This window comes from Mesoplodon bidens, assembly GCF_964165515.1.
Source record: "Mesoplodon bidens genome assembly, chromosome: 2".
NCBI classification, from domain to species: domain Eukaryota; kingdom Metazoa; phylum Chordata; class Mammalia; order Artiodactyla; family Ziphiidae; genus Mesoplodon; species Mesoplodon bidens.
Window position 1 is genome coordinate 62,743,050 of NC_138177.1, and position 27,559 is coordinate 62,770,608.

At 41.9% G+C, this 27,559-nt stretch overlaps 1 protein-coding gene across 1 annotated transcript in view; it reads left to right on the plus strand.

The window, feature by feature from the left end:
• Window positions 1-27,559, plus strand: part of KIF26B (kinesin family member 26B) — a 497,333-nt gene that overhangs the window by 326,834 nt on the left and 142,940 nt on the right. The window contains exon 5 of the mRNA XM_081224649.1: window positions 20,142-20,325. Coding sequence (XP_081080775.1) covers window positions 20,142-20,325 — 184 coding nt within the window. The remainder of the gene's footprint in view (window positions 1-20,141; window positions 20,326-27,559) is intronic.

Sequence of the window (27,559 nt, forward strand, 5' to 3'; positions counted from 1 at the left end):
AGTCAGTTGCAATAAGCCCTGGTGGACGGTGTTCTGAGTTGACTCAGAATGTAGCAGGGCTTAAAGCCAAGGCATCTCTTTTACCTTGCTTCTTATGATTTACATTTTAAGAAGCTTATGGGAAAGAATCTCTAAAAAGAAACATTTATATATAGCTTTCATATTAATATTTTATTATAATAATAATTGTAGCAAGCAGACATTTACTGGGTGTTCACTATGGGCCAGGAATTGTTTGAAGACATATGTTCTAAGAGCGTGTATATTCACTTAAATCTCACAACAACCCCACGAGGTGGCCACTCTTGCATCCCGTTTACAGCTGAGGAAGCTGTGGCACACGAAGGTCAAGGAACTTGGGGAAAGTTGCAGAACTATGAGTGTCAGACAGAAGATTTGAACCCAGCCAACTTGGCTCCACAATCTGTACTCTGGACTGTTTCTCCTTTCTGCCTCTTGAGGGAACTCTGAAATACTAAAGTACTTAATGCTAAATCAATGTTTGTTGGAGCATGTATTGAATCACACGACTTCCTTTACATAAGTCTTTTCTCCACCCAGAAACTCTTTGAGGCCTGTTTAAATCATAGGCATGAAAGAGCCTGGAATGTTGTAATATGTGTTAGTAAGTTGAGATAGTACTTTAAACTTACATGGGTGCTTAATGTAATCATGCTCCAAATTCTGCAAAAATGGTGATCATTTAACTTAGGATTCTAATAACTAAGAGTAACCACAGCATAAAAAATTTAACTTCACCCATTTAAAATTTCACCTACTTAAATATAATAGGCCCACTAAAGTAAACAATAGTTAAATGTGCAGTTTGGCATGGCTCAGGTTTCTTTATGGAGTTAACCAGGAAATTTGAACTAAATCCTTGTTGTATTTTGACAAATTTCTCTATTGCCTACAATTTATTTCAAAATAATTTTTATACCAGTTTAATTGTTAATTGTTTGATAATTGTTTTCAAAAATACTTTTTTTAACTACAAGACAAAAAACTAACTATGAAGAATATGATAAAGACTTTAGCTGAGAGAGAGAGATGTGAATTACTTGGGAGGAATCCACTGCATTATCTTTTTTATTATTCTATATTATTTAATTTCTTTAGTATTCTTCCTGCCTTCTCCCTCCCTACCCGTGCTCCATACACATACACATATGCACACACACACGCACACACACATGCGTGCATGTCCAGACCCCAAAAATCCCAGGCACAGTGTTAGAGAGAATAAGTGCAATAGTGGAATGGGAGTGGTGGAGAGCATCCGTTCTTTTTTTTTTTTTTTTTTTTTTTTTTTTTTTAGTTTCTGCTTTATAACAAAGTGAATCAGTCATACATATACATCTGTTCCCACATCCCTTCCCTCATGCATCTCCCTCCCTCCCACCCTCCCCATCCCACCCCTCCAGGCGGTCACAAAGCACCGAGCTGATCTCCCTGTGCTCTGTGGCTGCTTCCCACTATCTATCTACCTTATGTTTGGTAGTGTATATATGTCCATGCCTCTCTTTTGCTTTGTCACAGCTTACCCTTCCCCCTCCCCATATCCTCAAGTCCATTCTCAAGTAGGTCTGTGTCTTTATTCCCGTTTTACCCCTAGGTCCTTCATGACTTTTTTTTTTTTTTTAATTCCGTATATATGTGTTAGCATACGGTATTTGTCTTTCTCTTTCTGACTTACTTCACTCTGTATGACAGACTGTAGGTCTATCCACCTCATTACAAATAGCTCAGTTTCGTTTCTTTTTATGGATGAGTAATATTCCATTGTATATATGTGCCACATCTTCTTTATCCATTCATCCGATGATGGACACTTCGGTTGTTTCCAGCTCTGGGCTATTGTGAATAGAGCTGCAATGAACATTTTGGTACATGTCTCTTTTGGAATTATGGTTTTCTCAGGGTATATGCCTAGTAGTGGGATTGCTGGGTCATATGGTAGTTCTATTTTTAGTTTTTTAAGGAACCTCCATACTGTTCTCCATAGTGGCTGTACCAATTCACATTCCCACCAGCAGTGCAAGAGTGTTCCCTTTTTTCCACACCCTCTCCAGCATTTATTGTTTCTAGATTTCTTGATGATGGCCATTCTGACTGGTGTGAGATGATATCTCATTGTAGTTTTGATTTGCATTTCTCTAATGATTAATGATGTTGAGCATTCTTTCATGTGTTTGTTGGCAGTCTGTATATCTTCTTTGGAGAAATGCCTATTTAAGTCTTCTGCCCATTTTTGGATTGGGTTGTTTGTTTTTTTGCTATTGAGCTGCATGAGCTGTTTATAAATTTTGGAGATTAATCCTTTGTCAGTTGCTTCATTTGCAAATATTTTCTCCCATTCTGAGGGTTGTCTTTTGGTCTTGTTTATGGTTTCCTTTGCTGTGCAAAAGCTTTGAAGTTTCATTAGGTCCCATTTGTTTATCTTTGTTTTTATTTCCATTTCTCTAGGAGGTGGGTCCAAAAGGATCTTGCTGTGATTTATGTCATAGAGTGTTCTGCCTATGTTTTCCTCTAAGAGTTTGATAGTTTCTGGCCTTACATTTAAGTCTTTAATCCATTTTGAGCTTATTTTTGTGTATGGTGTTAGGGAATGATCTAATCTCAAACTTTTACATGTCCCTGTCCAGTTTTCCCAGCACCACTTATTGAAGAGGCTGTCCTTTCTCCACTGTACATTCCTGCCTCCTTTATCAAAGATAAGTTGGCCATATGTGCGTGGGTTTATCTCTGGGCTTTCTATCCTGATCCACTGATCTATCTTTCTGTTTTTATGCCAGTACCACACTGTCTTAATTACTGTAGCTTTGTAGTATAGTCTGAAGTCAGGGAGCCTGATTCCTCCAGCTCCGTTTTTCGTTCTCAAGATTGCTTTGGCTATTCGGGGTCTTTTGTTTTTCCAAACAAATTTTGAAATTTTTTGTTCTAGTTCTGTGAAAAATGCCAGTGGTAGTTTGATAGGGATTGCATTGAATCTGTAGATTGCTTTGGGTAGTAGAGTCATTTTCACAATATTGATTCTTCCAATCCAGGAGCATGGTATATCTCTCCATCTATTTGTATCATCTTTAATTTCTTTCATCAGTGTCTTATAATTTTCTGCATACAGGTCTTTTGTCTCCTTAGGTAGGTTTATTCCTAGATATTTTATTCTTTTTGTTGCAATGGTAAATGGGAGTGTTTTCTTGATTTCATTTTCAGATTTTTCATCATTAGTGTACAGGAATGCCAGAGATTTCTGTACATTAATTTTGTATCCTGCTACTTTACCAAATTCATTGATTAGTTCTAGTAGTTTTTCGGTAGCATCTTTAGGATTCTCTATGTATAGTATCATGTCATCTGCAAACAGTGACAGCTTTACTTCTTCTTTTCCAATTTGGATTCCTTTTATTTCCTTTTCTTCTCTGATTGCTGTGGCTAAAACTTCCAAAACTATGTTGAATAAGAGTGGTGAGAGTGGGCAGCCTTGTCTTGTTCCTGATCTTAGTGGAAATGGTTTCAGTTTTTCACCATTGAGGACGATGTTGGCTGTGGGTTTGTCATATATGGCCTTTATTATGTTGAGGAAAGTTCCCTCTATGCCTACTTTCTGCAGGGTTTTTATCATAAATGGGTGTTGAATTTTGTCGAAAGCTTTCTATGCATCTATTGAGATGATCATATGGTTTTTCTCCTTCAACTTGTTAATATGGTGTATCACATTGATTGATTTGCGTATATTGAAGAATCCTTGCATTTCTGGAATAAACCCCTCTTGATCATGGTGTATGATCCTTTTCATGTGCTGTTGGATTCTGTTTGCTAGTATTTTGTTGAGGATTTTTGCATCTATGTTCATCAGTGATATTGGCCTGTAGTTTTCTTTCTTTGTGACATCCTTGTCTGGTTTTGGTATCAAGGTGATGGTGGCCTCGTAGAATGAGTTTGGGAGTGTTCCTTCCTCTGATATTGTTTGGAAGAGTTTGAGAAGGATAGGTGTTAGCTCTTCTCTAAATGTTTGATAGAATTCGCCTGTGAAGCCATCTGGTCCTGGGCTTTTGTTTGATGGAAGATTTTTAATCACAGTTTCAATTTCAGTGCTTGTGATTGGTCTGTTCATATTTTCTATTTCTTCCTGAGTCAGTCTTGGCAGGTTGTGCATTTCTAAGAATTTGTCCATCTCTTCCAGGTTGTCCATTTTATGGGCATAGAGTTGCTTGTAGTAATCTCTCATGATCTTTTGTATTTCTGCAGTGTCAGTTGTTACTTCTCCTTTTTCATTTCTAATTCTATTGATTTGAGTTCTCCCTTCTTTTCTTGATGAGTCTGGCTAATGGTTTATCAATTTTGTTTATCTTCTCAAAGAACCAGCTTTTAGTTTTATTGATCTTTGCTATCGTTTCCTTCATTTCTTTTTCATTTATTTCTGACCTGATTTTTATGATTTCTTTCCTTCTGCTAACTTTGGGATGTTTTTGTTCTTCTTTCTCTAATTGCTTTAGGTGCAAGGTTAGGTTGTTTATTCGAGATGTTTCCTGTTTCTTAAGGTGGGATTGTATTGCTATAAACTTCCCTCTTAGAACTGCTTTTGCTGCATCCCATAGGTTTTGGGTCGTCGTGTCTCCATTGTCATTTGTTTCTAGGTATTTTTTTATTTCCTCTTTGATTTCTTCAGTGATCACTTCGTTATTAAGTAGTGTATTGTTTAGCCTCCATGTGTTTGTATTTTTTACAGCTCTTTTCCTGTAATTGATATCTAGTCTCATAGCATTATGGTCAGAAAAGACACTTGATACAATTTCAATTTTCTTAAATTTACCAAGGCTTGATTTGTGACCCAAGATATGATCTATCCTGGAGAATGTTCCATGAGCACTTGAGAAAAATGTGTATTCTGTTGTTTTTGGATGGAATGTCCTATAAATATCAATTAAGTCCATCTTGTTTAATGTATCATTTAAAGCTTGTGTTTCCTTATTTATTTTCATTTTGGAAGATCTGTCCATTGGTGAAAGTGGGGTGTTAAAGTCCCCTACTATGATTGTGTTACTGTCGATTTCTCCTTTTATGGCTGTTAGTATTTGCCTTATGTATTGAGGTGCTCCTATGTTTGGTGCATAAATATTTACAATTGTTATATCTTCTTCTTGGATCGATCCCGTGATCATTATGTAGTGTCCTTCTTTGTCTCTTCTAGTAGTCTTTATTTTAAAGTCTATTTTGTCTGATATGAGAATTGCTACTCCAGCTTTCTTTTGGTTTCCATTTGCATGGAATATCTTTTTCCATCCCCTTACTTTCAGTCTGTATGTGTCTCTAGGTCTGAAGTGGGTTTCTTGTAGACAGCATATATATGGGTCTTGTTTTTGTATCCATTCAGCCAATCTGTGTCTTTTGGTGGGAGCATTTAGTCCATTTACATTTAAGGTAATTATCGATATGTATGTTCCTATTCCCATTTTCTTAATTGTTTTGGGTTCGTTATTGTAGGTCTTTTCCTTCTGTTGTGTTTCTTGCCTAGAGAAATTCCTTTAGCATTTGTTGTAAAGCTGGTTTGGTGGTGCTGAACTCTCTCAGCTTTTGCTTGTCTGTGAAGGTTTTAATTTCTCCATCAAATCTGAATGAGATCCTTGCTGGGTAGAGTAATCTTGGTTGCAGGTTTTTCTCCTTCATCACTTTAATTATGTCCTGCCACTCCCTTCTGGCTGGTAGAGTTTCTGCTGAGAGATCAGCTGTTATCCTGATGGGGATTCCCTTGTGTGTTATTTGTTGTTTTTGCCTTGCTGCTTTTAATATGATTTCTTTGTGTTTAATTTTTGACAGTTTGATTAATATGTGTCTTGGCGTATTTCTCCTTGGATTTATTCTGTATGGGACTCTCTGTGCTTCCTGGAGTTGATTAACTATTTCCTTTCCCATATTAGGGAAGTTTTCAACTATAATCTCTTCAAATCTTTTCTCAGTCCCTTTCTTTTTCTCTTCTTCTTCTGGAACCCCTATAATTCGAATGTTGGTGCGTTTAATGTTGTCCCAGAGGTCTCTGAGACTGTCCTCTGTTCTTTTCATTCTTTTTTCTTTATTTTGCTCTGCAGCAGTTATTTCCACTATTTTATCTTCCACCTCACTTATCCGTTCTTCTGCCTCAGTTATTCTGCTATTGATCCCATCTAGAGTATTTTTTATTTCATGTATTGTGTTTTTAATCGAAGAGCATCCGTTCTTAATGGTCGAGTCCACGTCCTGGCAGTGGGGATGGGCATCCAGTCCTACTTCCTGTTCCCTTCCCAGGCTACTTCATAGCATAACTGCCTTGCTTGTGCAGAAATAATCAAATAAGCAAGTACATGCATCAAAAAGTAAAGCATAGGTCTTTGTTAGCAGCTTTGATGCAAAGTCACAAAAAGAATTGCTCTTATAGTTTTGTTGAATTTTTTTCTTTGGTGCTGAACCCCAGGAACGAACCAGCCCCTATAGTCCTTTTTGTTTTTTTTAATATCGAAACAAAATTTTTACTGTGGTAAAGTACACATAAACTTACCCATGTTAACCATCTTTAAGTGTGCAGTTCAGGTGTATTAAGTCCATTCACATTGTTGTTCAGCGTCATCACCATCCATCTCCAGAACTCTTTATCTTGCAAATCTGAAACTCTAGACATGAAACGGGAACTCCCCATTCCTTGCTTCCCTCAGTCCCTGGCAACCACCATTCTGCTTTCTCTCTCTATGACTTTGACTACTCTAGGTACCATATACAAGAGGAATTATACAGTATTTGTCTTTTTGTGCCTGACTTCTTTCCCTAAGCATAATGTCCTTAAGGTTCATCCATGTTGTAGCACATGTCAGAATTTCCTTCCTTTTTGCCACCCCCTATAGTCTTAATAGGCCATGATTACTATAGATCCTTCCTACTTTCACAAGTTGTTCTGCTCTGGAGCAATCTCTCATCTAGGCCGTCTGCTCTCAACTTTATTGAAAACAGAAACTGCCTCCTTTCCTCTGCTTCACAGCCTTTGAATGTGCCTGTGAGGAGTGCACTCTATTGCAGTGTGCTGTTGCCATGTTTTTCAGGGATCTGCACAGACTCCCTCCCAAGTGACCTGCCAGTAAAGTAAATAGGAGACGCGGGGGTGTGAGTTTCTACCTCTCTCCCTCTAGTGGGGCTGCTGAGGTACCGACAGTCTAAAAGATTGCCCTGGATCTGGGGCTGCCCGGCCTTGCAATAGAGGGCATGGGGGCAGGTATTCTGAGCCACTGCTGTGTCTGGTTCATATTTTTTTAGTGCAGAGACCCCTTACAAATTGTTCTTGGAAATAACTTACTTAATGATTTCCTCAGATTTCAACTATACTAAATAATTTGTTAAATAAAAAGAAATATTGATATTAAAGGGGAAAAAAGAAATTACTTCCATTAGCAAACAAAGCTTCCATTCAAATTTAATTAACCAAGAAGCCCCCAAACCACAGAGTGTGTCACCCAGCATTGACAATTAATTAGCTTTGCTCTGAGAGAGCTATAGGTATTGGGCAAAGAGTTATGGATTAAAGGCTTTGTTTTCTTTGCAAACGCTGTCCATTTCTAGCCATCACACCTTGATAGCAGCTCGCTGCTTCAGGAAGCAAATTATATCTGAAGTATGTAATTTCATGTCAGTTTTTAATTTTACATGATCAAAACATGGGAAAAATGAAAATAAAGCACTGTTTCTTTGAAAATAAAGACATTAAAAGTGAACAACAGGGCTTCCCTGGTGGCGTAGTGGTTGAGAGTCCGCCTGCGATGCAGGGGACACAGGTTCGTGCCCCGGTCCGGGAAGATCCCACATGCCACGGAGCAGCTGGGCCCGTGAGCCATGGCCGCTGAGCCTGCGCGTCCGGAGCCTGTGCTCCGCAACGGGAGAGGCCACAACAGTGAGAGGCCCGCATACAGCAAAAAAAAGCACAGACAAACAAACAAAAAGTGAACGACACAACTGCTTTTCAATTTCTTATGCTTTACAAGATAATTTTCTACCAAATAGCTAAGAAAGATAAATATTAAGGAAAACTAGGGAATTAGTGGTTACCCTTGGCTTTTAAGTGGGCTCTCTGTTTACAGTAGATTGTGCAGTTTCTTCCTTTGAACATTACATTAGCATATGTATAAATGATTTAACTAGAAGCTACTGGCATTAGCATCTAAAAGGCCACATGATGTAATGAAAAGAACATTAGATTCATTAGATTCTTGAAATCAAATTATCTAGAATATGCGTATTCCTTGAAGGAATCATAATTTTAGTTGGCTATTTCTTGCAATTTAGTAGATATCCATACATATATTATGGACAATTGTTTCTCTGCAGAAAAATCAGACACTGGCATTCCACAAGGAATGGGCTTTAATTAGCCTATGATTGTCTTTTTCTCTGTCTTTATTTATAAGCAACTGAAATAGCTAGATTGTAGATACATGGTTTTTATCAATTCCATTCAAGAAGACCAGCCAATTCTCAATTATTAATGTTCGTGAAAGACAGCAGTACTAGCAGTTAACTACAGAAAACCCGAACCAACTTTTTGGGGATGGATTTTTAAACTTACAGTTGCACTGACTTGGGTCTGGTGGCCTAGGTGTTTACTGTTCTTTTTTTTTTATTTATTTAACTTTATTTATTTATTTTTGGCTGTGTTGGGTCTTTGTTGCTGCGCCTGGGCTTTCTCTAATTGTGGAGAGTGGGGGCTACTCTTCTTTGCAGTGCGCGGGCTTCTCATTGTGGTGGCTTCTCTTGTTGCGGAGCACGGGCTCTAGGCGCACGGGCTTCAGTAGTTGTGGCTCGCGGGCTCTGGAGCGCAGGCTCAGTAGTTGTGGTGCACAGGCCTAGTTGCTCCGCAGCATGTGGGATCTTCCCGAACCAGGGCTCGAACCCGTATCCCCTGCATTGGCAGGTGGATTCTTAACCACTGCGCCACCAGAGAAGCCCTACAGTTCTTTTAATTTATTCTCTGAGCCAGCCCAATTTGCAAAGGTCTGGCTCTGGAGGAGGTTAGAAGCTCCCTGGTTTCCCTGGTACTAAGCAGGCTCTGGTTGGGCAGATCAGGCCAGGGACCTAAAGCTCTGCAGCAGGAAGCATCCGGTCAGAAGGGACTGATGGCCAGATGGTCAGTTGGCACAGGGAAAGGTGCATGAGGACCTTAGTGCACATAAGGAAGAAAGACAAGGAGATCCAACCAGGCTGGGGCAGAAGGCTTCTAAGCTGAAGTCAAGTGGGCAAGCAGAAGCCAAGATGCAGGCGATCAGGAAGCCAGGTTAGGAGTCTGGGAAGACCAAGACCAGGGTTTGGCACAGGCTATATAGCAGTATCAGGAGTGGGGAGAATTGGAGCGCAGCTGGGGCTGAGTCCTCAAATCAGGTGCCTGGCCACTGTCACCAGGTCAGACAGCAGGCAAGGCTGTGTCCCACAGCGATGGGGCAGTGTGCTTGCCCTGTGCTTTACCCTCACGTGGCCTTATCCAGGGCATCTGTAGTCAACACCCTTCAAGCAGAGTGCCCTGGAGGCGCACCTCCAGACTTCTGTGCCCGTTCTGCTTTTTCCCTACTCGGTAAAGTTCTTAGGAGTGTTGGAGTTGGAGTCTACCGCGCCAGATCAGCAGGCAGGAAGAAAGTGTAGCCTTGCGTGTCTGCGTGGAGACAAGTAATGAAATAAAGAAGCTAACAGCTATGGAGTCACGAGCTAAAGTGTATGTCACATGGCATCAAAGGCAGCTTACAAATCAGCAGTATGTTCCTTTAGACTTTTATATTACACATCAAATGAGAATAAGTTTTGGTTTATTCGATCCTCCAGTGTCCTTGAAAGAGTGGGGTGCTCTCTCTTAAAATATGAAAGATTGATGAGTCCTGAAGCAAATTGCATTTTGCTGAGGTCACTGATTCTCAGAGACAGAACTTCCCTGTTTCTGACATGTTTTCCTCTAGGGCTTGACCAGAGCTGGTTGTCTCGGCAGTGTTCGGGTCTGACTTACCAGGTTTGCTGGACACACAGAAATAGAAAAAGAAGGCCCACATGTCCTCAGGCTGCCAAAAGAGTGCAGCCCCAACTTGTCAAGTTCTGGATGAGATTAAGTTCGTTAGGAGTTCGTTGGGAACCTCCCCTTGGGCCCTGGAACCTTAGCCTCCTGCAGATGGCGTCTTGGCCATTAGTGGAGGTGCTCCCTCAAAGCCCCCGTCACATGAAATATTAAAGGAAACTGCCAAGATCAGCCGTGATGTCTGGTATCCCGCTGCCATGCGGCCCGAGGTGAGCAGAGCTTGGGAGACCACAGAGTACTGAGCAGCTGCTGTATAATGAGCTGAAAGGGCTTAACCCCTGGCAAGACAAGTGGAAGAGTCTTTCTTAAAATGCTCCAAATCCCAGTAGACAATGAGGAAACTTACCTGAGCCCTGAGAAACCAGAGCATCAGAGAGACGGAGACAAAGGGCCTTGGCAGGTCATAGATTCTGCCACTGACACCGTTTTTATTTAGTGTTCCTAAAATCCAGATTTCCACAGCCAGGAAATAACAAATTCATGCTCTGTACTCTTGTTTAGCCTTCCATGCCAATGGCTAATTCTTTTATTATTAAATATCTCCTGCTTTATTGGGTGTATGAAAGTGTTTCTATTTTCACATAAGGAGCTTGTCTCAGCAAACACTTTCCTAGGAACCTGACTTTCAGCAAAGGAGATTTTACTTTGAATAGCTTCTTTAAAAAAAAAAAAGTTTATGAATGGGCTCCTTTTCATCCCATTGTTTTTGCCTTTAGTCATATTTTCATTTACCCATAACATTCTCACTTGGACCATGAAAAATCCAGAAACGAATGGATTAGCAATATTCACCAACAGTATGGGTTTCAAATTTTGCTTTTTACTTTTTTTGTACCTCTAAGCATGAGTGAATGATGTGCAGTTCAGGGAAAGCTTCCAGCTTCTCCAAGCTTCTCTTTCTCAGCTGCTGGGGAGCCAATAGAAAGTTCTGATTAATGTTGGGTGGTGTGGATTCTTCTCATTGCCACAATTTAGAAGTAGACTCTTGAACACAGAGCAGCTGCGGGGTGACTCAGAGATGACTTGAGTGACATGCATAGCCTATGGATTGCATAGTTCTTTTGTATATAGTTGTCATTCAATAAATATTGATTGATTGATTGAGTTTCCAGAACACTGTGATGCATTCTAAGCAGCTTCCAGCATTCTTTTTGTGTCTGTAGAGGGAGAGGCATGAGGCGGTGGAGGATGGTACCTAGAATGGTGCCTGGTGGTGGTAGCTGTTGTATTGTAACTGTCATGCAAGGACTCCCTCCGGGTTGGGACCATAGGAACAGAGAAACCATTTTCATATAATTTGCCTTTCACATCCTAATTCTGGGCATGACCTGACTCACTCAGCTGAGACATTTTCCTCCTGTGATGTGAAGGTATGTTGCTAAGCAACTGGACCAGTAATTGGTAAATGCTTATATATGATTTGATTTGAGTTACATACAAAAATATGTAACTGCTTTTTCTGTCTTCATTTTTAGGCAAGTGATTATCATTTGGTTTTATGTTGCCCAAACAAAATAAAATAACTGCTCCTATGTATCAAATTGCATAACAGCATGAAGTGGTAGACCGACCCTGAGTCTAAAGCAGAAAACTCAAATCCTAGATCCCAGGTATGAAGATCACTAGTCCTGTGACTGTGGATAAAATCTGGTAACTTCTGTGCCTTCATTGCTTTCTAAATCTGTAATTTGTGGTACAAACACCTTCTCTGCTTGCCTCATAGGGCTGAGTGTGATGGATGTGACAATGTGTACAAAATGCTTTAGAAAGAGTAAAACATTCCAAGGTCTAAGCATTTCTAGAACTCCAGATACATAGTCTTGGGACTTTGCATATGTTGGTGTAACTCCAAAGGCTAGATCGATTAAGAAGCCTTGAGTGGGGGCTTCCCTGGTGGCACAGTGGTTGAGAGTCTGCCTGCCGATGCAGGGGACATGGGTTCGTGCCCCGGTCCGGGAAGATCCCACATGCCGTGGAATGGCTGGGCCCGTGAGCCATGGCTGCTGAGCCCGCGCATCCAGAGTCTGTGCTCCGCAATGGGAGAGGCCACAACAGTGAGAGGCCCGCGTACCGCAAAAAAAAAAAAAAGAAGCCTTGAGTGGGTGCACACTTTGCAAAAAGGTACAAAGCTATGGGGCAGGAAATAAGCTGCAGAAGAAAGGAAATACGTATGGACCTTCAGTGAGTTAATAAGTCAGTGATGGAGGCAACACTAATGGCATCCAGAAGGAAAGACCACACTGCAGAGCAGCACCTCATTAAGTGTTACAACATAAGACATAGACTCTCAAGACCAATTGCTGAGGCCTGAAGTAGTTGATGAGAGCAACTTGTAGAAGCTTTGATGAATGGGTAAATTTTTAAGAGAAGAATAAGGGCAAATTCATGGAGATTATCACTATGGGTTAATGCCGTGCAGTAAGTTGCAAAAATCAATCCATTTTCAAATTATAATAGTGTCTGGCTGTACTGTTTTAACACAATATTGTTTGAGGTTAACGGTCAGCCATGTTTTGTCTCCTAGCAGTAAACATTTTATTTGAAGTCATGTCATGAATTACCTTCCTACACTAATGAAATGGGTCATTTACATAAAAATCAGAAAAACCCCAAGACCCATATGCTTTTCAGTCTCTGGAGACACGGAAATGACCTCAGTGACAGCCAATTAGAAAATGGAAAGATGAAGGAGGACGCTCTTTATTCCCTGTTTGGAGAGTTTCCAAAATGACTAACATGTTTCATGGCAGTGCCAGAATACTTTTAAATAGGTGTTATTTCAAAGTGAAGCATAACTGGTATTTTTTTCCATATAGATGGATATCTTAATTGTTTCCAGAAGCTTTGCCTCAGACCACTGGCTCTTGTCATATATCCTCCCTATTTATAATGTTTTATTTTCTTCTACCCCTGTGTCACTGACCCCATGGATTTCCTGGGAGCTGCTGTGATCTGTCACGTCATTGCTCATTATCAGACAGTCTTAATCCTCAGAGCATTGAAATATTTTTTCATGGCACATAAGCCATCGGAGCCCGGCCACTGTCACATTAAATTGCAGCCTGGATTGTCTTTTACCTGCTGACGGTGGCGATTTTACCACTCTCATCCCGCTCCTGGGTCAGGACCCTCTCTGGGCAGCAGATGTGGCAGTTCTGAGGGCCTTACCCTGCCCTCCTCTTGAGCAGTTTTTCAGTTGATATCTCACCAATCAATCGCCCGGGTCCCATTTAGTAGAGCTTGCATGACCTCTTAATTTTTATAAACCTTTTACCCACCTATCCAAGCATCTCACAGTCGAACACCCCCCTCAGACAGGATGAAATGCTTTCAGGATGTGGTCAGCAACACATGGTGCATAGAATTTTTTAAAAGATAGAGAATTCTTAAAAAACGACTATACTGCCTGATATTCCTGCCTGGTATTCTCTAAGGAAAGTTCTAATTTTTTTTTTTTTTTTTACATCTTCTTAACCCTAGAGATACATATGCTCATTTTTTTAAATTAATTAATTAATTTATTTTTGGCTGTGTTGGGTCTTCGTTTCTGTGCGAGGACTTTCTCTAGTTGCAGGGAGTGGGGACCACTCTTCATCGCGGTGTGCGGGCCTCTCACTGTCGCGGCCTCTCTTGTTGCGGAGCACAGGCTCCAGACGCGCAGGCTCAGTAGTTGTGGCACACGGGCCTAGTTGCTCCGCGGCATGTGGGATCTTCCCGGACCAGGGCTCGAACCCGTGTCCCCTGCATTGGCAGGCAGATTCTCAACCACTGCACCACCAGGGAAGCCCCAAAAGTTCTATTCTTCATGAAGCTAATAATTCTTAAAATGTTGTTAGGTCAATATATTAGTAATCCCTAGACACTAAGCGTGGTAGACCCCCAACTTAAGTCTCATGGGATGCACTTAGAATGAAGCGCTTTCCGTTTAAGCACTCCGTATTTCTGAAAATGCAAGGTCAAATAGTCTATCACACAAATGCAAAAAAAAAAAAAAGAGAAAAGTCAGAAAAGCCCCAAAAGTTTCCCCTCTGATCTGTATAACGGAGACCTAAGACTCTCTCCCACCTAAACCAATTAACTTTACTAGATAATTACTTGCCTCTTTCTTTTAAATCCAGGTAGATCTGGCCAATGAGAACAAGGAACTGTCCCATGTGAAGGCCATCTCAATTCTAAACTGATTCCTGAATTCAGATGGCATCACACTGATGTGTTAGGATAATTGTCTCCTGTATGAGATGAGTAAGGCAATGGAGAGAAAGGGTAGATCCCAGAGCAAAAATCTGCGCTCACTTGGTTTAAATTCTTGCCAAGTTCACATCATTGCTCCTCTCCTCACAAGTCTGATACTGCTTTAGCATGGCGTCACTTCCTTTATAGGAGTTTAGTGAATATTAATTTCATCCTGCTAGAGAGACCACCTTTTTTTCTTGAAATAAGGTTCAGAGAATTAAATGAAGCCCATGGATATTTAAAGATGTGTGCAGGGATGAATAGCTCTAGGAAATATGTGATACTGTCCGTGGTAGGAATGAGACAAGTGAATATTACTTATAATAGCTTTTAGGTTAATTTTTTGTTGTTTAAAATCTTATAAGACAACCCACTCATCTGTCCCTTTCCTTATGAAGAAAACTTGTGTAAGGCATTAATAACACAAAATACACTTCTAGCCCAAATGTCTTTTCCTTTTCAATTCTTTCATGATTGCTTCTCCTTTATGTCACTGAATAATACAATTATACATGAATGATTTCTGTACTTCAACCTTCTCCTATCTGCGTGTCATTGAAGTACTATATAAAAAGATCAGAAAATGCTGACTTCCAAGAAATTGGAACATATAAAATGGAGATCAAACAGTTGGTTATGATGATGTCAAAATTAAAATAAAATGTTCTTATACACTATATGGCTCTAAAATGTGATTTCTAAATTCTAGAATTCTTCTAATGCATTTATCTTATACATCTGTTTTAAGAAGAAAGTAATTTTTTTACGTATTCTCCAAATAATTTCCTGCATTACTATTTTTCTGCATTGAAGCCAACAGAGGCTTCCCTAAATGAAATAGAGGTTCCAGGAATCATTTCAGAAACTGCATTGGAAGAGATTTTGGAAATCATCTGATGTTCCCAATGCATGCTTTCATCTCCCTGACATTCACTGTAAAAGGTTTTGTAGCTACTACTTGGACACTTTCAATGACAAAAGCTATTTCATGAAGCAGACCCATCACTAATGGGTTACTCCAATTTTTAGAAAGATGCCCCTTTCACTTATAAACCCTCAAATGCCTTTACATTTCACCTGCCTGTTTTGCTGCCTATTCAGAGATGATCTGGAGCAATATGGGGCACGGAGACCTAGATTCAGTCTCAGCTCCACCACGTATTATATTCCTCCAAAGTACCATCTATTAAGTACTTCCTGTGTACTAAACCATTTACCTGCACTCTTATTTAATTTTCATAAAGTGTCTGTAAGGGTAGAAAATATTTTTGCTCTATCTTACAGTGCAGAAACTGAGGCTTGATAATAATATGTGTAATAATAATATTGATGATGATAGTATTGTTGAATGCCGACTATATGCCAGGTGCTATGCTAGGCCCTTTACACACATTATAATCATTATCAGAATTTAAGTAACTTGCCTATTATCTACCTAGTATCTGAAGCAGCTGGATGTTCAAATTCAGGTCAGATAGTCCAAGGAATCTGGATTTAACTCTTTAAGACTCATTTCTTTGTCTGTTAAATGGGAGTACTATTATTATTTTCCTCACAAAGTTTTCTGAGATTCAAAATGATGGCCTATGAAGCTATCTGGCATTATTGCTTGAAAAATACTTCCTGCTACATGTTATTTATTCGTTTTTTTAAAGACAGATTTTTAGAAAAACTCTTCCTTCCCCTTTCTCCAGGTTTATATTCTCCAGGCTAAATGTTCCCAGTTCCTTCAATCTTTATTCACATCATTAAACACGCAGATATGACAGTCTGCCCTGTTGGAACTTACATTCTAGAGAGGAAACAGACAATAAACAATAAACCTGATAACTAAGTAAATCATCTACTATGTTAGAAGATAGTAAGTGCCATGATGGGGAGGGTGGGTGGGTAAGGCATGCAGGGTAACTGAAATTAGGAGATGGTGAGTAGGTGGCCATGTAGCAATTACCCCCAAACCTAGTGGCTTAAAGCAGCAGTGATGGTGTATTACCTCTCATGGTTTCTGGAGTTCAGAAGTTCGGACAAGACAGAATGGGGATGTCTTACCTCTGCTCCATGGTGCCTTGGGCCTCAGCCAGAAGACTTGAAGGGTGGCACCTGGAATCATCTAAAGGCTCATTTACTCACATATCTGGTCGTTGACACTGGTTGTTCACTGGTTGTTCTTCTCTACATGGCCTTTTCCATATGGCCTGGGCCTCCTCATGATGTGGAAGCTGAGTGCCAAGGGTGAGAGAGACAGGTAGAAGCCATATTGCTTTTTATAACCTAACCCTGGAGACCATACAACATCATTCACACCATATTCTGTTGGTCAAGGCAGTTTCAGAGTTCTGCTTGGGTTCAAAGGGAAGGAAAATAGATTCCACCTCTCAATGGAGAAGTGTCAATTTCATGTCATAGAAGAGCATGTGGGAGGGAATACATGTTGGTGCAGCCATCTTACAGTCTGCTATGGTGTGCAGGGTAGGTTCATTGATAAGCTGTCATTTGAATGAAGATTTAAAGGAGGTAAGGGAGGGATATTTATGCCTATCTCTATCCAGGGCAGAGCATTCCAGGCTGAAGCAAGAGCCTGTGCAAAGGCCCTGAGGTGGGAGTGTACCAGGAGTATTTGGAGGCTGTTATGACTGGAGCAGAGTAACTGAAGAAGAGAATAGTAGGAAAGGTGGGCTGGGACATATGAGGGAAGATATACAGAAGGCCTTATAGGCCATTGTAGTTACTTTGGTTTTTACTATGAGATGAGAAGGAGGGTCAAAACGGAGGGTCTTGTCTGGTTATGTTTTAAAAGAATCAGTCTGGCAACTGTGTGGAAAATAGATTGGGCCAGTGCAGTGGGAGGTGGCAGGGAAGGTAACAGAAGAAGAGAGACAAGTTAGGAGACTACTGCAGTAATCCAGGCAAGAGAGGTTAGTGGCTCAGACCAAGACAATATCAGTAAAGGTGGTGAGAGGGGTTAGATCATAGATCTATTTCAAAATTATGGCCAACAGATTTCCTGATGGATTGGATGTTTGGTGTGAGAAAAAGAGGAGGCAAAGAGGTCTGGGCCATTGTAAGGATGGAATTGCCATTTTCTGAAATAGGGAAAGCTAAAGGCATACAGCTTTTTAGGAAAAGATCAGGAATTTAGCTTTAGAGATGCAAGTTTAAGATACCTATTGGATATCCGAGTAGAATCGTTTTAGTGTGTTTTTGTTGTTGTTTTGTTTTATTGAGGTATAATTGACATACAACACTATATTAGCATCAGGTGTACATCGAGATTTTTATATTTGTATAAATTGCAAAGTGATCACCACAATTGGTCTAGTTAACATCTGTCACCATAGATGTCCTGGCACCTAAAGAAGAAAGTATAAAAAAGTAGAAGGATATCGTCAGTGCTCTGATTGGGCAGGTAAGATGGGGCTGAGAACCATGACATTTAGCAATCGTGGAGGTCATTCATGGCCTTGACAAGAGCTGTTTCAGAGGAGCTAGGGGCCACATGCCTGACTGCAATGAGCTTATAGGCAAAGGGAAGAGATGAACTAGAGAATGCAAGTATAGACAACACTTTCCATGAGTTCTGCTGCAAAAATGAGCAAGGAAACAGAGCAGTAGCTGCCTGGGTAAGAAGAATGAAGAGAAGGACTTGTGTTTTCTTTTTCGAGGTGGGAGAAATAATAACATGTTTATATGCCTTTGGGAATGATGCAGTCATACAGTGAAATTTTGATGTTATAGGAAAGCGAGAGGGAGAGAGGGGGGGAGTAAAGCACTGGATTGCTGTTCTTGGGAATGTCCTTCATATACTTTAAGTTCAAGGACCCTCACTTTCCTCCTCTGCAGGGTCTATGTGGGGAGAGTAAGTGGGCATGGGTAGTAGAGATAAGAAAAAGGGGAAAAAAAAGCCAGCAGGCTACTACCTCTTCTGAGCTGCCTTTGAGTGTCACAGCTCCTCTCTGTCTCCACATTTGGACTGGGAAACCACAGCAACTCCTTGGTCCTTTTGCCACCATCCGAAAGAATCCTAATGTGAATGGATAAACACCACCTTTTGGTTCCTAGCAGATCATCATCTTCCGCCTTCTTTCTAACTCTCCTTTGCCTATAGGCATCCTGACTTGAAAGCAGTAACCGGTTGCCGAGCAGAGGTGTGAGTGTCAGAAGAATGCGATGCCCACACCCACCTCTGGATGAGTCACAGTTTGTTCAGGGAGAGAATCTCACAGAATAATGAAAACTGCCAAGAGATGCACCAGACCAGTCACTGAACAATTCCACTTCACCTTTAATTTTAGAGGGACAGCATCAGGAAGAGTGACAATGAAAGCATGAGAAAAAATTACTCCTAGTTTTTTCTTTTTGCTGTTTGGGAAAAGAAAGCATTGTGGAAATCTCCTTCTAGTGCCTTCATTTTTCATCATCCTACAGTAGAGTCACCATAGAGGTCCCTAAGTTTGGCACATGGCATTGGGACCGTTCGGGTATCATTCCATCAAAACCTGTCATTCCTCATGCATCTCATTCCTCTGTATTTCACTCTTGTGAAATAGATATTCAGTTTTACAGCTAAGGAAAATTAAGCTTTGAAGTGGTAATTCTATTTGCTGTATTTGTGCAGTGGCCATTTTGTAGCTCAGGGGATTTGTCAAAAGCACGGCAATTACTGATACAAAATTAAAGTTAACCAGTCCAGAGCTTAAGATTCAGATATTAAGATGGAAGTTGGGGGGAAGGGGGTACAAACTATGCTGATTTAATCTTTTTGGCCTGCTTTGCTTATGGCCTGTTATGCAATTGGTAAGAACACAGGATGGATTGTAAGGTTTTGATGTGTAGAATAAAGTCACGGTAGCCCATTTGTTTTAAGCAGCAGCTAAAATGTTTAATAACCTTTGGTAAGGAAATTGGAATTCTTAGAACATGAGTATAGTGTGAAAAACACCAAGAATGAACCCAGAAGTGAGTATGTTACAGTCTGAAATGCCTTTGCCTGATTTTCCCTTCTTCTCTATGATAAGATTGTCATATTTTAGGTGTTGCAGAACTCTTGAACGATGTGAACAATCAATGTTATTAACGATGCGGCACCTTCCCTCCCACCTTTCTGTTTGCGTCCTCTGCCACCTTTGTGGGTTCTGACTGTATCACCCCTTGCACTTGCCCACGAACTGCATTTTGTAGTGAAAGACCAACCTACGTAAAAACCTGTTTTCCGCATGAGTCACGCCTAGTCTCAGAACCCTACACCTTGGCTGGAGTTTATTCTGATTGGGTGTTATGTTTCTAAAACAGTTTGATTTGTATTTCCCCGTTGCGCTGGGGTGTGCGTTTTTCTTCCACAATCACATCCACAGCATGCCTTGAGTGGTCACCGTGTGGTTCTTCCTCAGACTGGTTTGGATTTTACAAGGTGGTAGAGTTTCTAAAAAACTCATAAGGTCTCTCACACTGGAGTTTATATCAGAAGTTATGGAATGATTAACCTAATAGGTGCTGTGTATCCCCAAAGATGGCCAGCTTTATTCATGCTTAAGCTGAGTGTTCGTGGATAACCAACAATTCTTTGTAGATCGCAGCTGCAGGACCGTGCAATGCTGTGGTGTCGCTCTGCCGTGTCAGTGATTGGGCAGCTCCCTGGGTTCACTCGGTTGCAGTCAGGGGCTACCACCAGGCACTCGGAGGAAGAAGAGAGAACCGTTTAGCCGCAATCAGAACTAGGGGCTTCTTTAAGAGAAAGAACAGAAAGTGACCCTAGCATATCTGATTGTGAATATATACTTTTTGTGAATTGTGAATATACTTTTTCCTTTATTGTCTTTTTCTGGATTTTTCCCTGCAGAGCTGCCCAGAAGTTAAATCTATCTTCTAAAAAGAAGAAACATCGGCCTTCCACTTCTTCTCTTGCCGAGCCACCTCTCTTTGCCACCAGCTTCAGCGGGATTCTGCAGACTTCCCCGCCCCCGGCCCCGCCCTGTCTGCTGAGGGCCGTCAACAAGGTGAAGGACACCCCAGGCCTGGGCAAGGTAGGCACCTGTGCCGTGTGCCACGCTGGCTCTGTGTGTGGGGTTCTGCATCAAAGGCAAGGGCGAGAATGAGGGCTCGGTTTGTTTGCTAAAACAAGAAGGTGACAGGGAGAGAAGGAGAAGAAATGAAAGTCATTTGGAAGTACTGTAAAGTTTTCTTTGGTTACATATACTAGTAGTAAATTAAGACATTCCAGTTATTGGAGATGTGGTTTGATTTTGGCAGAAAGAAAACAGCCTTGTATTGTTTGACAGAACTGTACCCAATTAAAGAAAAGACCCCATAACACAAAAGACAGAGGCAGAGGCAGGAGAGACCAAGAGACATGGTATAGGAATAAGACATGAAGATGCTTCGTCACTTCCCTGGCACAATTTCATTGTTCCTCCCCTTCAGAGAAGTCACAAGTTCTACTTTTGAACCAGGCCGCTGGTGGGATTTCTGGGGAGGATTTTCTGTGTGCCATTCTAGCCAAGAAATGCAATTTTGAATTGTTAGAACTACTTAGAAAGAGATGGGGAACATTATGATGAGATGTAGAAACACCATCACGAGACCTGGCTCAGCTATGTTTGGGGTAACTTCGTTTTTAGATGTCATTTCTTTTTTTTTTTTTTTTTTTGCTGTACGCGGGCCTCTCACTGTTGTGGCCTCTCCCGTTGTGGAGCACAGGCTCTGGACGCACAGGCTCAGCGGCCATGGCTCACGGGCCCAGCCATTCCACGGCATGTGGGATCTTCCCGAACCGGGGCACGAACCCATGTCCCCTGCATCGGCAGGCGCCACCAGGGAAGCCCTAGATGTCATCTCTTAACTGTCTCTTCTGAGATAAACGTCTGGGTGAAGTAACTTATGGTTTACTCTTCAATGGGTAAATAAGCTGTGACTTATAATAACATTTAGTTGAAGAAAGAAGTGGCTGTTTTCTTTCTTTTACTTTCATCAGAAGGAGGATGGTACACACCACCTTGCCAGTTTCCCACCACCGACTTAACAGGACTCATTTCGGGAGGTTGCAAGTCTTGCTGAAGGGAGTGGCTGCTCAACTATGTGGACGAAGATTTTACTTATTTAGGTCACTGATTCCCTTTCCCCTTGACCCTCAACATGATTCTTCCCGGGTTCACCGTCTTCAGTGGCCTCAGCCTCACCAGTGGTCCTTCTGGAGTTTACCCCACACCCTCTGCCCTTCTTCCTTGGTGCTTTTCTCCTTTTTCTTGATGATTTCTCCTGCCTCCTCCCATACCCTCCCACCCCTCTATTTCATCACCCACTGGGAAAGTCCTAACTTGCTAAGTTACTCCTTCCAACAGAGTCTACATTTTAAGATTATGTTGAATAGAGCAATGTTTATTCTAACGGAAAGCATCCAGTCCTGGAATGTTCCATGGCATTGGGCGGAGCTTTCCCGGGCCCAGAGGTAAAGTAGGAGACCAGGCAGCCTGCGAGGGCTGCTCTAGCACCACTGGCCAGGGAGGGAGATGGAGGAAACCACACGAGCAGGCCTCATGCAGGTGGGAGTGGCATCCCCGCGGGGACACACACACTGCGGTCATAGTGGATGGCTGAGAGGCTGCCTTCTAAGGAGGGTGGGTACAAGTAACTGCAGGGCTTTCAAAACTGTAGAAAACCATTGAATTGTGGTAAGGTACACATAACAGATAATTTACCTTCTGAGCCATTTTTAAGTGTGTGTGGACTTTGGTTTTGCTAAGAGGAGTTTGGAACTTTGGTGCCGGAGCTGAACTGCCCTGGACACAGTGACATCGAATGTCTCCACTGCAGTCTCCTTCTCCTCTCCTGCTCTGAGTGACACCCTACTTCTCTTCTGAGTACATGTGAACCAGTATTTAAATGCTGTCGCTCTAAAGAGGTACCAGACTATTAGCCAGCCTGGAGTACTCATATACCCCACTAACGGCCCTGTCTGGGACACCTCGAAATGAACCGCATAAGAAACTATCTTCCTGCATCTGTAACAGTGGCCCAGTCTCTGGTTCCTAAAAGGGTTGATGCAGATACGTCTTCAGGTGGGCCTGGTCCCCAAGCCTTCTGTCCCTTCCTTCCCCCATCCCTACCCCACTCCCTGGAATTCTGAGACAAAGGGATCAGGGCAGCAGGCAGGGACTGAACCAGCAGGAAGACTGTTTCCAGCCAGGGTGACCTGGGACTTGCACGAAAATCATCTAGAAGGCACTGGTCTAATCTTGGTTTCATGATGTACTGTATGTAGTGGCCAGTTAGAAGTATAATTATAAGTAAAATAAGCAGCATAAAACCAGGTATAACTACAATTAATATTATAATTAATTAATTATAATTAATTAATTATAATTATTAATTATAATTATATAATTATAATATTATAATCATTCACAGACTAAAACTTGCAAATCACACACTTATTTTTTTAACGTAAAATACTATCCCTTTCTCTCATTGGCAGGCCGATGTGCTTCTTCCAGTGGGAGAGAAAGGGTGATATTAACCAGGCAGGAATGCAGGAAGCCCGGAGTTTGTCTATGGAAGTGGGGTCACCAGACTGGGTGTCACAGAAGGTGACAGAAGGTGTGACTTCTGTCTGACGAGTGGCCTCACGGCAGCTGTACTGCTGAGCATGGGGCTTGGGGCATTGGTGGCGAGAAAGTGACAGTGGGAGGGGGTGTGCTTTCTGGAGGGCAGTGTAATTATATACTTTTACTTGAGGACGTGTGATTGAAACCAGAGGTCCACAAGCACACCTCCCATCATGCCTCATTCTGCTGAGACGTGTGCTTCACAGAAAGCCAGACGGCCTGGCCTTGACTCTGCCACGGAGGCACGAACCGTCTGAACTTGGTGGAGGCCCATTTCCCACTCATGCTTTTCCCACCCCGAGAGTCCACTACAACGAGGAACTGCATTCCTCTTATCCATATGGAAAAATCCCCATAGGTTTATCTCTGTTGCGTAATTTACATGTTAACGTTTCAAAGAAATACAGTGGAGTTTCATATAGAACATAAAAGAACTGGCGCTATATAGAGATCATTATATCTGAAGTAGAAAAGCTTGATTGAACTGCCAAAAGCAACTTAATTATTTAACCTGGGCGGGACGGGGTGTGGCTCTTGAGGCGGGATGGGGAGCAAGCCCAGCGCAGCTGACGCCACTTCGCCCCACCTCTTATCCTTAACCACCAAGGACTTCCTCGGGAGACCTGAAGACAGGCTTTTGTGGGTTTGTTTAGAGCTCTCCTCTCATTTGTAGACAAGACAACTGAGGCCCCGATTTTCCAGTGCCTTCTGAGTCAAGCCCAGACATCAGGACCTGTAAGACATTTTATTCTCTTCCGTCTAACTGGGTGGCCTCTAGATATACGTGACCTTTAAAAATCTGAGTGGAGACAAGAATGTAATGGGACCATAATGGTAGCAAAATAAATTGGGAACCAGTCACCTCCATCCAGTGGAGAAGGACATGTGTCCCTTTTCAGAGTCATGGATGAGAGAGAAAGGGCAGTGACAGGCCATGGTAGACACACAGCGAGTCAGAGGTGCTCCACTGACCCCTCCTCTTGTCCGACTGCCAGTGATTTCTAGCAACAACTTCCTCCCTCCCTGCACCCCTTTCTCCACCCAGAGTCATTTCTGGCCACCAAGTGCATCTTGAGGCAAAAGCTTTTCTGGAGGCCACAGTGATGGAAGAACTTGGGGTAACTTCAGTGCACTTGGAGCTGAATCACAGCACACTCACAACACAGGAAACGCCTCAGAATCCCTAGCACCTAGAATAGTACTTGGCACACAGCAAATATTTATTGAGCACCTTCTATGTGTCAGGCCCTGTGCTGGGCTCTAGGCTTGCCCTGATGGACACACAGGCAGAATGCCTGCCCCGACAGCACTTATAATCTAGTCATTATAACAGTCAGCCTAGACATCTCACTGACTTGGACCAATATGAAGGACTATTTGACTTAAGGAAAAGTTGGAATCACAGACTTCAAATAATTCTGCCTAACTTTCGAGTTATATAAAGAAGCTATAGTACTAAGTGGTCTTGTAGAGACATTTTTAATGAATAGATAAAGATGATTAGTGGATCAAAGCAGCTTAGTCCCTGTTTATATTTCATGGGTTTGGCTTTATGTAAATGATATTTCTAATCTGTTTGAAAATGGTTCCTTCTCCTAAGCCAGTGAAAGCTCTTCATGAAATTTGTTTGCACAATTAATTAACATCCATGTTTAAGGTTCATTTGTTAGTATGTCAGAGATTAATGTCAGAGCTCTTAGTATTGGATTACAAGCTTCTAGAGCAAAGCATCTTATCTGTTTAACTCACTCAGTATTTGGCTCTGCAGCCCCACCACGGGTGCATAAATGCTTTTAAAGGTGAGAATGGTACTGGCCACAGTCACATTCATGATGATGACAATTCACCTTGTTAATTCTACTCTTCCTGGCAGTATTCCTGAAGGGAAATACATGAAGCATGAAGGGAAAATGAGCCTTCTTTTCCTTCATAATCTCCAGTAATGCCTCAAAAAGATGGAATCATCAACACTCAGCCTTTGTTCCCCCAGATATGTTTTGGGAATATAAGCAAACTCATATAGGTGGATGCTAGCAACAAGAGAAGAGACTCTATAGAGTTTGAAAAGATCATAAAAATTGGATGAAACAAACATGAATAATTACGGAGAATTGAGCTGGAGACAGGTTGAGGAGGGCTTGTCCTACTCGATTCACTCAGTTAATATCTGTAGACATACTGTGTTCCAGGTACTGCAGGAGGTGCCACTGCTGGGGACAGTACACAGAAGCTGGTTGGCTGCTCTGGGCCACATGCCTGCAAAGGAAGGGGCGTGTATATCCTGATCTCTATGAACTCTAGGCCCCTGTGAAAATGCCTGCCTGGCGTTCAGCCTCAGCCATCCCTCCTGAGCTACAAATGCTGTTTCCTTCTCCTGGGGACCCCTGCTTATCCCTCGTCTGGGTAGAAGGGTTGTGTGGTATCTGTCACACTGGATCCCCATCGCCACTCATGCCCATCCATCTGTGCATTTCTGAAGTGCCTCACTGAGATTTCTCCTCTGTAGACAGTGCAGCCCCAAGGCAGACAATTCCGCAGAGTCCTTGGAGTTGCGATTTAGAAATAGACTTGCTTGTTTGGCGAAATTATCTTTCTTATGCAATAAAGGCTGGAGCCATTATTCTTTTTTCTTCACAGTCCTCGATTTTAAGTCATCTGCCTCTTATTTAGCACTACTTTACAAACCTGGTAGCAACATATTTTGACCTCTGTTAAAACATAAAACATATATTCTCTAAATAACATCTCTCCCGGCAACACACACGTATACACACACACACACACACACACACACACACCCTCACTCTCACACTCTACTTCGCTCATTTACCAGGTCCTATATTATCTAGGTTTAATTTAATTCTAAACTTCCACTTATTTGGTAGTAAACTAATAGCATGGTAAAAAAATAAATGAACCATGTGTGCTTTTCAGTAGAGATTCTTTCCCTTTACAGATTTCTTAACGTTTTTAGAGCAGAAGTCGTTCGATTACTAAACCCTTGTGACACTGTAAGGAAGAAGAAGCCAAGATAACTGTTCAATTTATGTTCTCATTATAAGAGGAAAGCAATAAGATAGAAAAATTAGATTAAAATAAGATTTTTTTAAGGTACGAATGTAGCTCTTATTCATTTGTTCAACAAGTAGAAATGGCTGATGTAGCTCTCTCTTGTTCAGGAAATGATGCCAGGTTATACCAAGGAGAAAATTTCATGCCTTCCAGCCCACCAAGGTCCGGGTTATTTAAATAGTATGCAAATTATCACATTCCTCATTATCATTTCTACCATTCCTCATCCTGAAGCTTTATCAGAGAGAAAAGATTTGAGTCAGTCTGTAACATTCATTTCAGGTATTCTAATGTGATGGAAAATTCTCGATCCCACTACTCACCAGTGATTACTCCCCCCTTACACATGCCAGACAGTAGAAAGGAATCGTGAGCTTTCTATTTTGGTGTGCTTTGGGGGGTGGGGAGAAATAGACTGTGTAAATAATACATGCACATTCATCAGGATAGCTGGCCTGATAGCTTTGAAAATTGAATTGTTAGCTCTTCTGGGAAATAAACTCGTGTGACCTTCCAGTCCCTAATTGCAGTTCTTTTCTGTGCTCGATTGGTTGTGGTTGACTCGGCTAAGCTCCTGTAGTTAGAGTTTGGTTTTTTTCTCCTTCCTGTCTTTATTATTTTGACCCTTCCTCCAACCTGCATCTCCAGAGAAAGGAGACTTAGGGAAAATGTTCTGACTCAAGGGAAAATGTTCTGACTCATTGATCTTCGCGGTTTCTTCTCCCCCCACCCCCGCCGCCGTTTATGCAGAGGTGCACGCACCTGTCCTAGAGCCCGCCCCCCTCCACCGCACATGCGCAGCATGATGCTCCGCTACCGGAAACCGGAAACCCGGAGCTCAGGAGCTGCAGGTTCCGCCTCCCGGAACGCTGCTTCTGGAGCCTGACTGCGCGGCTAAGTGATGGGGAGAGAGTTTTTTTCTACACCCCCCTGCCATGCCACTCTTGAATTTAGCAGACTCATTCTTGCAAAGACAGGGAAGTATTAGGAAGATGTTCTCCATTAAAGGCCACTGGACAGAAAAGTCATGGTAAACCACGTGTAAAAGAAAGCACGGCGGCCATTGTTGATCTTCACTATTAACATGAGAGCCTTTAAGACAGCTGACCAAGTTGTATGGATATAATTTTCTGTTGGCTTCATTATTAGGTCGAGAGCGAGAAGGGTAAGGAGCACATTTCAGTTTAATTACATCAGATTTCTGATAAGATGGCACATTATATATAAAATACTCGTTTTCTGGTTTTCTTTGCCTGAAATATCTACACAGAGCAAACTGTATGAAAGGACTCTTGGTTAAGCAGGGAGGAAGTTTGTACCCTTTCAATGCCAGATTACATAAAGGACACACAAGAAATGTTGAGTATTTTAACGCAGTTCTATTTAGTACTAGGCATCCTAACTGGGCATTCGGCACTTTGGTGCTGAATGATATGAGCTGCATGATAGAGCTGTTGTAATGAGGCAGAAACACCAAGAGCATCTAAAGGACAAGACCCTGGTGGTCCTTGGCCCTGCTTAGTCCTCAGCACCTGAGTTGCCCTGAGAGGGTGACATCAGGGAGATGCTGCTGCCTAGTGCTGGC